The 13,589-nt window shown below is 36.9% G+C and overlaps 1 protein-coding gene across 1 annotated transcript; it reads right to left on the reverse strand.

Annotated features, from left to right (window-relative positions):
• Positions 1-488: 488 nt before the first annotated feature.
• On the reverse strand, positions 489-5,052 carry LOC120277071 (endoplasmic reticulum-Golgi intermediate compartment protein 3-like). The gene is made up of 5 exons (XM_039283818.1): positions 4,918-5,052; positions 4,277-4,374; positions 4,050-4,132; positions 714-789; positions 489-589 (listed from the first exon to the last, which is right to left on the reverse strand). Exons 2-5 carry the CDS (start codon positions 4,365-4,367, stop codon positions 516-518), a joined length of 324 nt encoding a protein of 107 aa, XP_039139752.1. The 5' UTR covers positions 4,368-4,374; positions 4,918-5,052; the 3' UTR covers positions 489-515.
• Between the last annotated feature and the right edge of the window lie 8,537 nt (positions 5,053-13,589).

Consider the following 13,589-nt stretch of genomic DNA (forward strand, 5'->3'; position numbering starts at 1 on the left):
GGAAGTTACGTAATACAAAAATCATTTTAGAACATAAATCTAGCAAAAAAACAGTTATGTTTATATAAGTCACCGCACACAATATTAAATAACCAATCCAAAGAAAAAAAAATCTCAAATGAATAAAAGCAAAACAACACATTTCCATGTGGAAAGAAAGGAAAGTGTGCAACAATCTAACATAAGGTTTCCATCAGGCAAGATCCCAAAAACAACATCGACAATCAAATCAATGACCTCCATAAAGACGGACAAACTGATGCTTCTATGTCATGCATAAGGCAACTTCTATACCCCTTGAATCAAGCACAACTAGGTCTGCATCATCTGGAAATGCTTCAGAGTAAAGTTATCAATAATTTAATGACGATAATGAATCAAAAGGCCAGTTCACAAAAGCACAAAAGTGAGAAAAATGTTTTCTAATTTTCAGAGAGAAAAAATGAGACAAATATTATTGCTCATTGCTACAAATTTAGGGTATTATGAAAAGGTATGAATCAAATGCCCACTAATTATACCTTCCATATGTTCGTGTCCAAATCCACCTCATGTTTCCCAGACATATCAATGGCATCAACACTCAATACTGTTAAAAATAAAATCATGGGTGAAAGATGAAGTTAACTCAAAAAGTAAAATACCGCTGCACAAAAAAAAAATTAAAAAAAAAACTAAAAATTAACTCAGTTAGGTCAAAATGAAATACTAGCCTTCACAAGGCAATGAAGGGAATGTCATATTAATATGAATAGGTAGAGTTTCTCCTCTCTTCAGATCAACAGACATCTGCCATGAAAAATAACTCATGTTTAGAAAGCCTAGTAAATGAAATTGGCCGATTGATATAACCATTAGATAAAACTTGTAAAACTGGTAAAGAGATCAGAGACACACACACACACACACTAGGAAATGAAAAATAAAAAAATAAAAAGGAACGGTCAAGGATAGTGTGTATTATGTAAAACCCAAGAAACACCATCTCAAGGGTTAAATCACATAAATCATAAAAAGAAAGAATTGGATCCACATAGAGATATGAAATTTGTCATGACCAAAAAATAGATCAAACCAAAAACTTATATATAGAGCATTCGAATTTGAAATAACTACCAGATTAAATCTGCTAACAATTTAGAGTCCTTCCCGCCCCAATAAACAATATAAGAGACCATCCAGCAAGTGCTATTACTTTTGCGTAACACTTTTTCTTTTTCTTAGCCTGTGCCTCCAATATTAGATGTACTAGAATCAAGACGCAGTCATATGATGCAGGAATTCCACCACATTGTTTTCACTTTATTCAAGTTACAAGTCAATGAAACCTCTCAAAATCAGAAGGACTACAGGAATGGCCAAAATAAATGATTCAATAGCAACGTAGCAAATCAAAATCAGCACATAGATAACTGCTACAAAAGCTCCAAAAAATTGATGAACCAATGTTATCATGTATATAATCTAATATAATTGACTGAACCAAGAGGAAAAGGATTCATCAGTATTTCACAACCAGATGTCTGCTATAGGAGCATGAATAAGCAGTTTTCTGTTTGAGCTCAATCACAAATTAAATTTTAAAACATAAGATGATGAAGACTGAAAACAATAAGGCACAAGGACTAACTAACCTAGATAGGTGTAGATAGGTGAGGTATGATACTAGTAAATAGAAACTACAAAATTTAAAAACTAGCAAAAAATAGAGCGCACACCAATCCTCCAATACAGACAGATTGTTAACTTTAAATGAGTCATTCAAACCATAATCAAACAACGCTCTAGATTAATATAAACAAAATAAAGCGAGTCAAAACTCAATCAATGACAGAAAATCTTCAACAGTTCATCAAAAGAGAGAGAGACAGAGATAGAAATCATTTACAAGTTAAAAAAAGAAAAAAAAAAAATCACGACATTTTAATTGTTAATCTGCATGAAATATAAATTCTTACAAGCACCTTCACATGTAATTACAACCCACAAAAGCCTCATGATAACTGAAAAGAAAAAAGTGTGCTTTGAAGAATGGAGCATCAGATTCATCAACTGCTCTTGCTGCCTTTCAAGTCATCTTTATTTGAAGGAAAGGAGCACGGGTAAGGAAATCTTTCAATTCTAATAGTACAGTATTTAGCATTTCTTCCAAGTTGCAAGAGTGCATTGCCTTACTGCTATAAGTTACCAATTTTGCAGTCACCAATATGTCCAACATGTCATCAAGAACCAGTCATCCTCAGTTAGTATCATCGCATGCTGTGCATCATCTTCAATGAGAATTTTCTTAATTCTTAGCTTAAATCACAATCCTATTCTACTAGATGTTCAAAAGATAACTAAACATGCCAAGAGTGAAGTGAATGAAAATTGATGTTTCCATGCATATGTTAAAGGTTGATAACTCATTATAATATATATATATTTTTTTTTATTTTATTTTTTTTCTTTTCTTGGCTCTCTTTAATAAGTCCTTTACTTTGTCCCCATTAGTACTTCATTCAGAATGGTAATGTTTTGTTCATATAGTCATCTAAGTTTCATAAGAAATAAATCAAAAATGATAGTAACAAATATCAAGTGCATCTAAAACTCAAATTGTCAAGGATTAAGTTGGCAACAAAGCCGCTATATAGCCACGAAGACTCTAATTAGATTCCAAGTATGCTAAACACCACATGCACCCAATGATTTTCTCTGACTGAGATGAAGAAAAAAAATTTGTTGCATAATAAATTTCAACTGTAAGTATGCTAAACACCACATGCACCCAATGATTTTATCTGACTGAGATGAAGAAAAAAAAATTTGTTGCATAATAAATTTCAACTGTAAGAAACCGTGTGATATTAGCTGTAATAATAGCTATAATTAGTCTATATATAGTTAGTTAGATTTGATTAAAGCCATATTTAGACAGTTGCAGAGTCTTTCCTTTTTCCCCTAGGATTTGACCTATACAGTACAGGGCTATATAAGCCTTTGTAAAAAGAATGGACAAATACAATTTTATTCAAAACCATTCTTCATAGTAGTATTCTCTATTGTCTCCTTCCTTCCACTATCTTTTTATCAACTGTAAAGGGCAAAATGGTAAAAGGGCAAGCAAGAGAGCAATAAGATTTAAAAAAAATAAAAATAAACAGAAAAGAACCAGAAGAAAATGAAGTGAAAAATGAAACACATGACGATATAGGGGACATAAAACTAATATACATATATATGTATAGAGAGAGAGAGAGAGAGAGATTATCCATCAATTCCCTAATCCAACCACTAAAAACTGAATTTAGCTAGTAATACACCATGAAAACAAAAATAAAACAAAAAGAAAAAGGATGCATCACCTTGGAAAGTCAAGAGCTTTGTGCAACCTGGAAATTTGTGTTACTACTATATGCTTGAAAAGTTGAAAAGCAAAAGATACTTTTTTTATACTCCTCAATTGATTCTTAATGGCATTCAGCCAAAAATTAATTTAAACTGGGTCAACATATAGCATAATTTTTTATACTGAAAAGAGATCCTTCTGCTTTTAAAAGTTTAGAATTCAATTTGGAGCTCATACAGAAAAGGTTTAAGGTTATTGCTTAGCAGACTTTTTCAGAGTTAAAATGACAAAATGCTCAAAATAATGATCATATATCTCAGTTAATAAACTCACCCAAAAAAGCAGAAGAAATCTTTCTTAGTGCAAGAAAATTGAATTTCAATAATGATAAATTTCAGGGCCAGCAACACACAAAAGGCACCCGCTTCCAAAATTCTAACTAACAGTGTTTAGAATTTCAATATTCACAAGTAACAAAAGTTAATAACTTGTAGAGATTTAAAAGGTACATAATTTAAAGCATGTCACAGCAAAATACAATACAAGAATGGTCACAGTTTAAAATACGCCAGCAAGTCACATCAAAATATAATACAAGAATGGTCACGGTTTAAAATACGCAACTAAGGTACTTGATTCCAGAGTTGCATAAAGAAGCTAATCATAAGCATCAGCAACTAAAACTTTAAATATGTATTGAATTACAATGTCAACAAACCTGATGTACTGTGTAAGTTGTGAGATAATAGTTCAGTTCATGAATGAACAAAATCGCCATGATGGCAAGACCAATTATGGAAACTACAAAAACCAAAACAAAACATCAAATCATACAGTGTGTAATAAGCTGTCTTTCTTGATAAAGCAGTATGACTGGTCTGATGTACATTCATAATAGGAGATAAAAATGTTAACCTATAATATACATCAAATGTATGCACATACCAACAGCACCCGATTTGGTCTTCTGCAACAAATGCTCTTCCGCCCGAGGGAACGCATCGAAATTCCTCAGAGCTTGCAGCTTCACACCCATCACGAATCTGCAGCAGCATGAGACTGATCAGAATAACTGCTAATAGATTAATAAATTACAAAACAACTACTAACTTTAATCATGCAGTTTGGGGAGGAAAAAAGGGAGAACACAACACACACACACACACAATTTTTCACAACCTCCGGGAACGAGTCTAATAATTCAACACGTCAAATCAAACAGATGCCATAAGGTCATAAATTCGCTGCTTATACGTAGAAAAGGTTAAAAAAAAAAAGGGAAAAAAAGATCAAAACTCGAGAGCGCAACAATAATCAATCAAAGAACAAAGGAAAAAAAAATCTTACATGTTAGATTATCAATAAACAAAGATTGTTGTCAAAGAATTTACGAAACGAAATCAAATAGGTTCCACGAGGGAGGGAATTCTCTGTTTTTCTCACAAAATAGGGATCGAAAGAGATCCAAAACAACAATCAAAATCACAACAAAGCAGCAAAATAAAAGATTGGCTGCGATAATCAGCGAGAAATATCAAAACAAAAAAAAAAGAATAGGGGGAAATCGAGAAAAAGTAGAGAATCACCAGATTTCGATCCGGGCAGCGCAGAAGAGGGAAGAATGCGGTCGAGAGAGAGATAGAGAGAAACAAGAAGAGAGAAGGTGTTTGTGATTTCAACGACGACGAAACAAGGAAAAGCAAATAAATCGGATTCGGGTCCGAGCCGTCGGATTGATCACGCGTGGACCGATGGCGAAGGGATCTTGACGGCTGCTGTGAGGCTTCGTTGTAAAATCTCCTAATGCCTCGGGATCGGGTAAAAAATTAGGATGCATTTTTATAGGTCAAAATATCAAATTGGTCCATGTATTTTGCATTTTTTTGTCTTTTTAGTTCTTTTAATATAAAATTTATTTTTTTGGTCCTGGTATTTGTACATTTTTGATATTTTGGTCCCTCCGTCTAACAGATGTTGGTTTAACCATTTGGTACTGATGAGGCAACATTAACATTAAATTATTGATGAAAAAACCTTAGAAATGTAAAAGTATTAATAAAAAATAGAATGAGAATCCGTTTGAAGGAATCTGAATCCACTATCATCCTTTTCCTTGCCTTTAACCTTTGTCTTGCGACCCCAACCCTCAAGCAAACAAATGTCAGGCCACTACGCCGACGATCTCCCCGCCGATCTCCATCCTAGTGGCGCGGGCGATAAAAGAAGTAATGCATTTATGTATATATATATTGCTTGTGATGTCATGCTAGAAGGAATGCAAGGATTAAAACAGCCAACAACCAACAATCAAACTGGAGAAAACTTGATGAGCTCCCAATAGAAGAAGTTGACTTATTAACACAACAGAGCATGACAAGTGATGTGCTTATAGAAGACCCTCAGCCTTGAAAGTAGGAACTAGGCAAACTGCATGATGTTTTTCTTTTTTTTTTGTGTATAATACATCCTTGTATTATACCCAAAGTGCCTTTTTAGTCCATCTAATATTTTTTTGTCCCTGTATTTTTCATTTCGTGTCAAACGAGTCCCTCCTAATGCTTGTTTGATTTTCCGTCTGTGAGTCTAACGTGGCATTTTTCATAAGTAAAAAATTAAGGTATAATACCCAGTTTAGTTCCTTTATTATTTTGAAATGACCCTTTAGTCCTTCTATTATTTTTACCCTTAGTCCTTTTTTTTAATTAATTTTTTAGGTATGATACCTAGTTTAGTCCTCTATTAATTCAAAATGACATTTTAGTCCCCAATTCGAGGGACTTCCTAAGGGTGAAAAATAATAAGGGGGGCTAAAGGGTCAGTTTGCACTAATAGAGGGACTAAACTGGGTATTATAACAATTTTTTACTCATAAAAATTGCCATGTCATCCTCATAGACGAAAAATCAGACGGCCGTTAGGAAAGGGACTCGTTTGACACAAAATGAAAAATACAGAGATCCCATAGGGACAAAAAATATCAGAGGGACTAAAAGGACACTTTAGGTATAAATATAGGGACTAAACTGGGTATTCTACCCTTTTGAGAATGTGTATGCTTGTCTGAGATAGAACTATCTAATACTTGATGACTTCTAATGTTTTGTTCATTAACCTTGATATTGGAAGATATTCACTCTTAATACAACTTTAATTGTTTTTGTTATTTTGGCTTTACTTTCTTATAAGTTTAATACAAGTTTAATTGTTGTTGTTCCTTGACTGTTGTTAACTCAATGCAAACATGCTTATAGCTTAATAGAATAACCTTTACATTAACATAATTTTCATTGTCCTTTATGCTTACAACATTGTTGAAAATAAAAACAAGACACAAGGCTTCGATTTGATATGTGATTAATTTTGTATTCACTTGTTCTAAAGCTCAGCAACAAACTTTCTCAAGTCCTGGATCCACTGCATAAAAAATAATAATAATATCAGATAAATATTAGGATATCATCTAAATGGCATAACATACAAAGAAAAGGAAGTGATGTAAGAGAAATAAATACCTGGCTAGAGAAGCTCTAGATAACGCCATGCAGTGGTGGGTAAGGAGAGTTTTGCTATGCCCAGCATCACTAGGGTAGAGATTGGCGGGGAAATCGTCAGCGCACTAGCTGACATTTGTTTGCTTGAGAGTTGTGGCTGCAAGACAAAGGTTGAAGACAATGGAAGGGATTGGTGTATTCTATCTCCATATTCCCTAGGCTCTAAGCAACCATATGTGGTGTGAGGTGTTGAGAGAGTTCTCTGTTGGGAACTAGTATGGGTTAGGGACCTTTCACCTAGAACAACTAGGTCTAGGTCTATTCTTGGGAATCGGATATATTTTTTGGAATCCCTAGAGTGCTATATGGTCATATGTGGTGTGAGGTGTTGAGACTGAGAGATTTCTCCATCGGCCGTAGGGGACTAGTATCAGTGATCTGGAGGCAGAATCTGATTATCTTTGGATCTCTACAACTTAATTAACTCTGTTTAGGAACACTTTGTGAATCTTGTGCTTAATGTTTGAATTCTAGGCGGACCATTGGCCGAATGCCTTATCTTCATTGATTAAGACTTCTCCTCCTTTTACATTTGCTTACTTGTTTATAACATTCATTTCTTTTTGAATTAGTTCATCACATCACATTCTTAATCATTCTACTAGATAACTTAGAAGTAGCTATTGCTAACACTCTTATTCCCTGTAGATTTGACTACCTGACCTTGTGGGTACACTCTATTACTTGAGCGACCTGTGTGCTTGCAAATACACGTAAGGGTTGTGTCAAGTTTTTGGCACTGTTGCCGGCTAATAGGATATTAGGAGCACTAGGACTTTGTTACTTTAGTCATTCACTTTTTCATTATTTCTTTATTTCATATTTTTTTTTACCATTCTTACTCTTTTTTTTCTTGATTTTAGCTATAGGTTTTGACCAGAGGAAATCCTTCGACATTAGTTAAAAAAGATCTTGAGATTGAGCACAAATTTCATAGAAGGGGAAAGGAATCTGCACAAGAATAGAATTTTTTAACTAAATAAGAGGTTGAAGAATCTGAAAACATTGCAGAACAAGATGGACAGCAAAGAACACTTTCAGATTTCTCTCGACCTACAGCTAATGGGACACAGTCGAGCATTGTTCGGCTACTTATTACAGCCTAGAATTTTGAGTTAAAGCCACATTTTATTCAAATGGTTTAGCAGTTTGAACAGTTTAATGGATTAGCTGATGAAGATCCGAACAACCATATTGATAATTTCCTTGAAGTGTGTGACATGCTAAAAATTAATGGGATATCAAATGATGCAATTAGCTTGAGAGTTTTCCCATTCTCAATGAAAGAAAGATCCAAACAATGGCTCCAATCATTGGCAAGAGCCTCCATCACAACATGGGATGAAATAGTAGAACTTTCCTTGTAAGGTACTTCCCTCTGGAAAAATCGGCAAAGCTTCGCAATGAGATCTCTTCATATATTCAGATGGAGCTAGAATCATTATTTGAGGCATGGGAACGGTCCAAGGACCTTTTGCGGATGTGCCCTCAACATGTAGAATCATTATTTGAGACATGGGAACGGTTCAAGGATCTTTTGCGGATGCGCCCTCAACATGAGTTCCCTGAGTGGATAATCATTCATACATTCTACAATGGGTTGAATCCAAACACTAAACAGCTTCTAGATGCTACTGCAAGAGGTACATTGGGAAACAAGACCCAGAAGTAGCATGACAGCTGATTGAAGAGATAACTTTGAATAACTATCAATGGAATTCTAGGGAAAAGAAGAAAGTGGTTGGTATTCATGAGGTTGACGCGGTTATAGCCTTGGCAGCCTGAGTGCAGGTATTAACCAAAAAAAATTAGACACTATTTTCATTGGTACTTCAGCACCGATTGAGCAAGTTGATTTTGTGGGTAATGTGGGGAGAGGACAAGGCAATCCTTATAGCAATACTTACAGCCAAGGGTGGAGGAACCACCCAAATTTCTCATGGAGAAACCCAAGGATAGCAAATGCTTGCTGCCCTACCAGGATTTCAGCAAGCACCTTTGATTCCAGAGAGAGTTTCAGAATTGGAAAAGATTTTAGCAAAGTTTATTTAGTCGATCGATACTAGATTTTAGAATGTAGAGGTAATACTCTGCAATCACAATTCTTCACTACATAATTTGAAGAACCAAGTGGTTCAAATAGCGAAGTCATTAGCGGCGACACCCTAAGGAATCTTGCCAAGCAACACCGGCACCAACCCGTGGGAGCATGCGAAGGTGATCACTTTGAGGAGTAGTCGAGAGCTTGAAGAGAAGCTCCCTGCTGAGAAAAATTTTGAAAATTCTCAAGGAAAATCCCCACTGAGAAAACTACTAAAATACCTCAAGAAAAAGCAAAGGATAATGTGCAAGACAAGAACAAGGGAATAGCTGTGATACTTCCTTTTTATACACCAATATTCCCTTATCCAGAACGTTTGAAGAAGGACCAAACTGATGAGAAAAATAGGAAATTTCTGGATCTATTTAAATAGCTACACATTAATATCCCATTTGTGGAGGCATTATCACAAATGCCTCAATATGCAAAGTTCTTGAAGGACCTCTTAACTAACAAGAGGAAAATAGAGGAAAATGTGGTTGTAGTGTTAGAAGAAAATTGCTCGGCAATGCTTCAGAAAAATATGCCGAACACGATGAAAGATCCGGGAAGCTTCATCATTCCATGTGTAATCGGAGGTTTGGGGAAGAAAAGACACTAGCTGATTTGGAGGCCAGCATTAATGTAATACCGTATACATTATTTCAGAAATTGGGGCTATGAGAGCCAAGGCCAACCCAAATGACACTACAGCTGGCTGATCGTTCGGCCTGTCATCCAAGAGGTATAATAGAAGATGCTTTAGTAAAGGTTGATAAGTATATTTTTCTTCTAGATTTTGTGGTACTTGATGTCGATGAATATGTGGAAGCCCAGTTGATTCTAGGAAGGCCTTTCCTATGCACTGCCAAGGTACTTATTGATATGGATGGAGGTGAGATGACACTATGCATTGGAGAAAAAAAGATCACATACTGCCTCCCCGAAGCCATGAAGCACTCTCTTGACTTTGATGATACATGCTATTGTTTAGGTGTTACTGATGAGATTGCTAATGAGTATATGTAGGAATTCCTTTATTTGGACCCATGTGAGGAGTGGTCGGGAATTGAAGAAGAGGAGATGAGTGAACAAGTGGAGTTAGTTCCCGAAGTGCAACCCAATGGGGGAATTCTAAAACAGATTTTTCGTCGCATGAAGAGGTCGAGTCGTCACTGCAAAAAAGCACCCCAACACTCTTGGGGATGAGTGCACACGAGTAAAGAGCGGCACTCCCTCATTCGATAAATGTTCCATCAATTTCCTTTAATCTTGCAGGATTTTTGTCCTCCATGTAAGCAGGTTGCGAGTAAGGTAACTTTCCATCTCCATGAGCCACCTTGAGGTAAGGACAGGAATGTTTAGCTAAGTGATGTAAAACGAGCGCTTCTTGGGAAGTGACCCAAGTTTTTAATTGTTTTCTAGCTTAGATTTTTAATTTCTACAGAAATAACTGTTCATGAGTGGGTGTCTTCGTTGATTTCTATTAGTGCTGAGTTTATCATGAAAATTTTTGGTGTTTTAATTTATATGCATGTGTGGCATGGTTTAGGATGATATTCGTGTTTTTAGTTGGGAGATTGGACTTGAATTGAAGAATGGAAATCTCTAAGTGGGTGGTTTTTGTAGAAATTCTGTAACCCACATGGGGGTGTGGAATTTCCACACCCCCATGTATAGTACCCACACCCCCACATGGGATTTCATGCCCGCATGTGGGTTAAATTAATGAAGGGGGCTACTATTCACCTTCATCATTCACACACCTCTTCATCTTCCTCACACACTCACACCAAAAGTAACACCTCTTGGGTTCCCAACCATTTTTGCTTGGCTAATTAAAAGTTTAGAAGGATTTTGCATGTCATTACATCAAGTTTTCTTCTCTGATTCGCACCAGTAAGCTCTCATCTTTCTAGCTTTTTTCATGCCTCCATTTTTCTAGATCTATGTGAATTTCTTTGTTCGTAGGCATTTTTCTTCATGGAATTACTTGTAAATTCCTTGGTATGGTTGTATAGGCTTTTTGGCATGATCGTGTGGCCCACCCATAACATTTTTTCCATGGCCGGGACACCACACGGGCGTGTGGCTTACCCATGTGGGCAGACGGAAGCCCCCCAAGCTCTCCACACAGGCATGTGGCTAGTACACACGCCCGTGTGGACCTCTAGTAGCACCATTTTGTGCCAAATTGATGTCTTTGAATGTTTTCTTGTAGGTATTGCACCAAGGACCAAGAAGTTAGCCTAAAAACATTCTTGCCAGGTTCGGGAACCATCCCACCACCAAAAATGGAGTTTACTATCCCAGAACATCAGCAAAGGTTCGAGGGTATTCAAAAGTTGAAATTTGGACAAAGTCACTTCATTGATTGGGATGCACTCGGGGAAATTGGCCAAGCTGATGATGTTCGAGAGCTTGTTATTATAGGGGAATGGGATCAACTTCTTTCCATTAGTGATCCCATCCGCCGAGATATTACTCTTGAGCTCCTTGCTTCATTTTCCTTCGATCGTTCTCATGCCGATTTTGATAAGGATGACACCATTCAATTTTGAGCTCTCGGTCAGTACCATGGTATGTTCTTGACTCAATTTTCTATGATGCTGAGCTTATATTATAGAGATTATGTGCGTATGGAGGAGTATGCATAGCTTCCTATTAATTATCCTCCTGGTCTTACTCCGGCCCAAGCATTTCAAGCCATGTGCGGCGACTATCAGTTTGTTCCAGGCCATTCAAAGACCTTATTGCTCTCCCATCCATCCTACACGTATATCCATATTATTCTCAGCAGGTTAGTGACATGACGTGGTGATAGTACTTGCGTGCTCAACCAATTGGATCTTCTCTACCTACACTCCATGATTCATAGCGAACCCCTCCACATTATGCATGTTGTGGCTGATTATCTTCGCCACCAGAGCTAATACTTACGAGTGCGGGCACTCTTCGTCAGACCGCATGTCATGTGACTCATATGTGGGATGGGTCATTTTGAGGCTATCAGGGGGAAATAGAAGATCGTCATCCCTGTACTTTTGTTATTGGTCATTCTTCTATAGATGGGCATAGTGAGGAGGACTAGCTCAGGTGGGTATGCACTAGTGGAGACATCTTCAGATGAGTCCAAGGAGGCCATGGCTGCACCAGCCACATCCCTCCACTTGAGGGAGAGCCAATGGATACAGAGGCCGCAGTAGCAGCACATGGAGCACCACCCGAGCCTGATCCATTTTCTACTTGAGCTCGTGATCATCTGGTGAGACTTGAAGTTGCTGCAGCCATCGTTCTCAGCAACCAGGTGCAGATTCTTGAGCGCCTTGATCATATTCAGCTGACCCTAGGTGAGGCCGTCACCTCTAACACACCAGTAGCACCAGCACAGGACACTGATGCTTGAGCATCCCACTCATGAGACTTCATTTTATTTTATTATGCTTTTATTTCTATCTTCGTTATTTTATCTTTTGGACTTGTATACTCAGAATGATTTCACCTTCAGAGAGTATCTATATGCTTTGTGTTTGTTTGTGCATGTTTGGGCTTCATTTGCTTTATCTATATAAACTCGTGCCTCTTTTCTATTTTTGTTGAGCTTCACTGAACCCCTTGTATCCGTATAGATGTCCTTGAGAGTGATGTTGAGGATGGTGTAGTCATGTACATGGCCGTGTGACCTTTATGCCCGTTGCGCACAACACACCCATGAGTTAGACTTCACCAACTATCTATGAGGAGTTTAGGGGAGTATTGTTTCAATTGTGTTCCCGCACACACTTTACTTTTATTGATGATATCTTCATAGTGTTTGCATGCATACATTGGGGACAATGTACATCTTAAGTGTGGGGGAGGGTTCACCTTATACATGTTTTTTACTTGTGTTTTTCATGGTCATGCTCTTGTTGCCAATGGGGGTTCACCTCAGGGTTAAGAGTTTAATTCTTAGTTTTGGAGGTTTTGAACACTAGGTTTATCATGCTCTAGTTGTTTTCCAATTCTCTTCAAAAATTTTCTCTGATTGCTATTTCATGCACCTTTCTCACTCATTAAATCTATGGACACTCTAGTTTAGAACTTTTGGGATTTGGTAGTGTTACTTGAAAAAAAAAATCAGAAAATTAGAAAATCAGTTCTTGTTTGTACATAGGGGATGGAAACAACTATTACCTATGATGTATGTAACTACTCTCATAAGTTGGATACTAGTTATGCCCTAATAAGAGAAAGACCTATCTCATGGGATGAGTGAAAGCTACCATTTTCGGTGGAAAAGAGCTACCACCTCAAAAGTGTGAAAGCCACTCGGGGAGCCGTCTGGGAAAGGGCTACCATAGAGAATGTGTGAAGCTACTATATACCTATTCAATTTATCTATAAATAAGTCCCTTTGTAATAAAAACTTTTTATAGTGAACATAGTGTTGACACGAGTTGAGTACTTCACACAACCACGCATATGGATTTCACTTCTCTCCTTTTGATTGGATTGGTTTATAGAGTATTGATTGTTTCATTTAGTATTTGACTTTCTCCATGATTTTTGAATTTTACTCTTATACTCATTTGGTGAACCTAAGGCTAAGCATTTCTCTTTTGGTCCCTTGAGTTCAATGTTTGGT

Source organism: Dioscorea cayenensis, chromosome 15 (genome assembly GCF_009730915.1).
Source record: "Dioscorea cayenensis subsp. rotundata cultivar TDr96_F1 chromosome 15, TDr96_F1_v2_PseudoChromosome.rev07_lg8_w22 25.fasta, whole genome shotgun sequence".
NCBI lineage: Eukaryota > Viridiplantae > Streptophyta > Magnoliopsida > Dioscoreales > Dioscoreaceae > Dioscorea > Dioscorea cayenensis.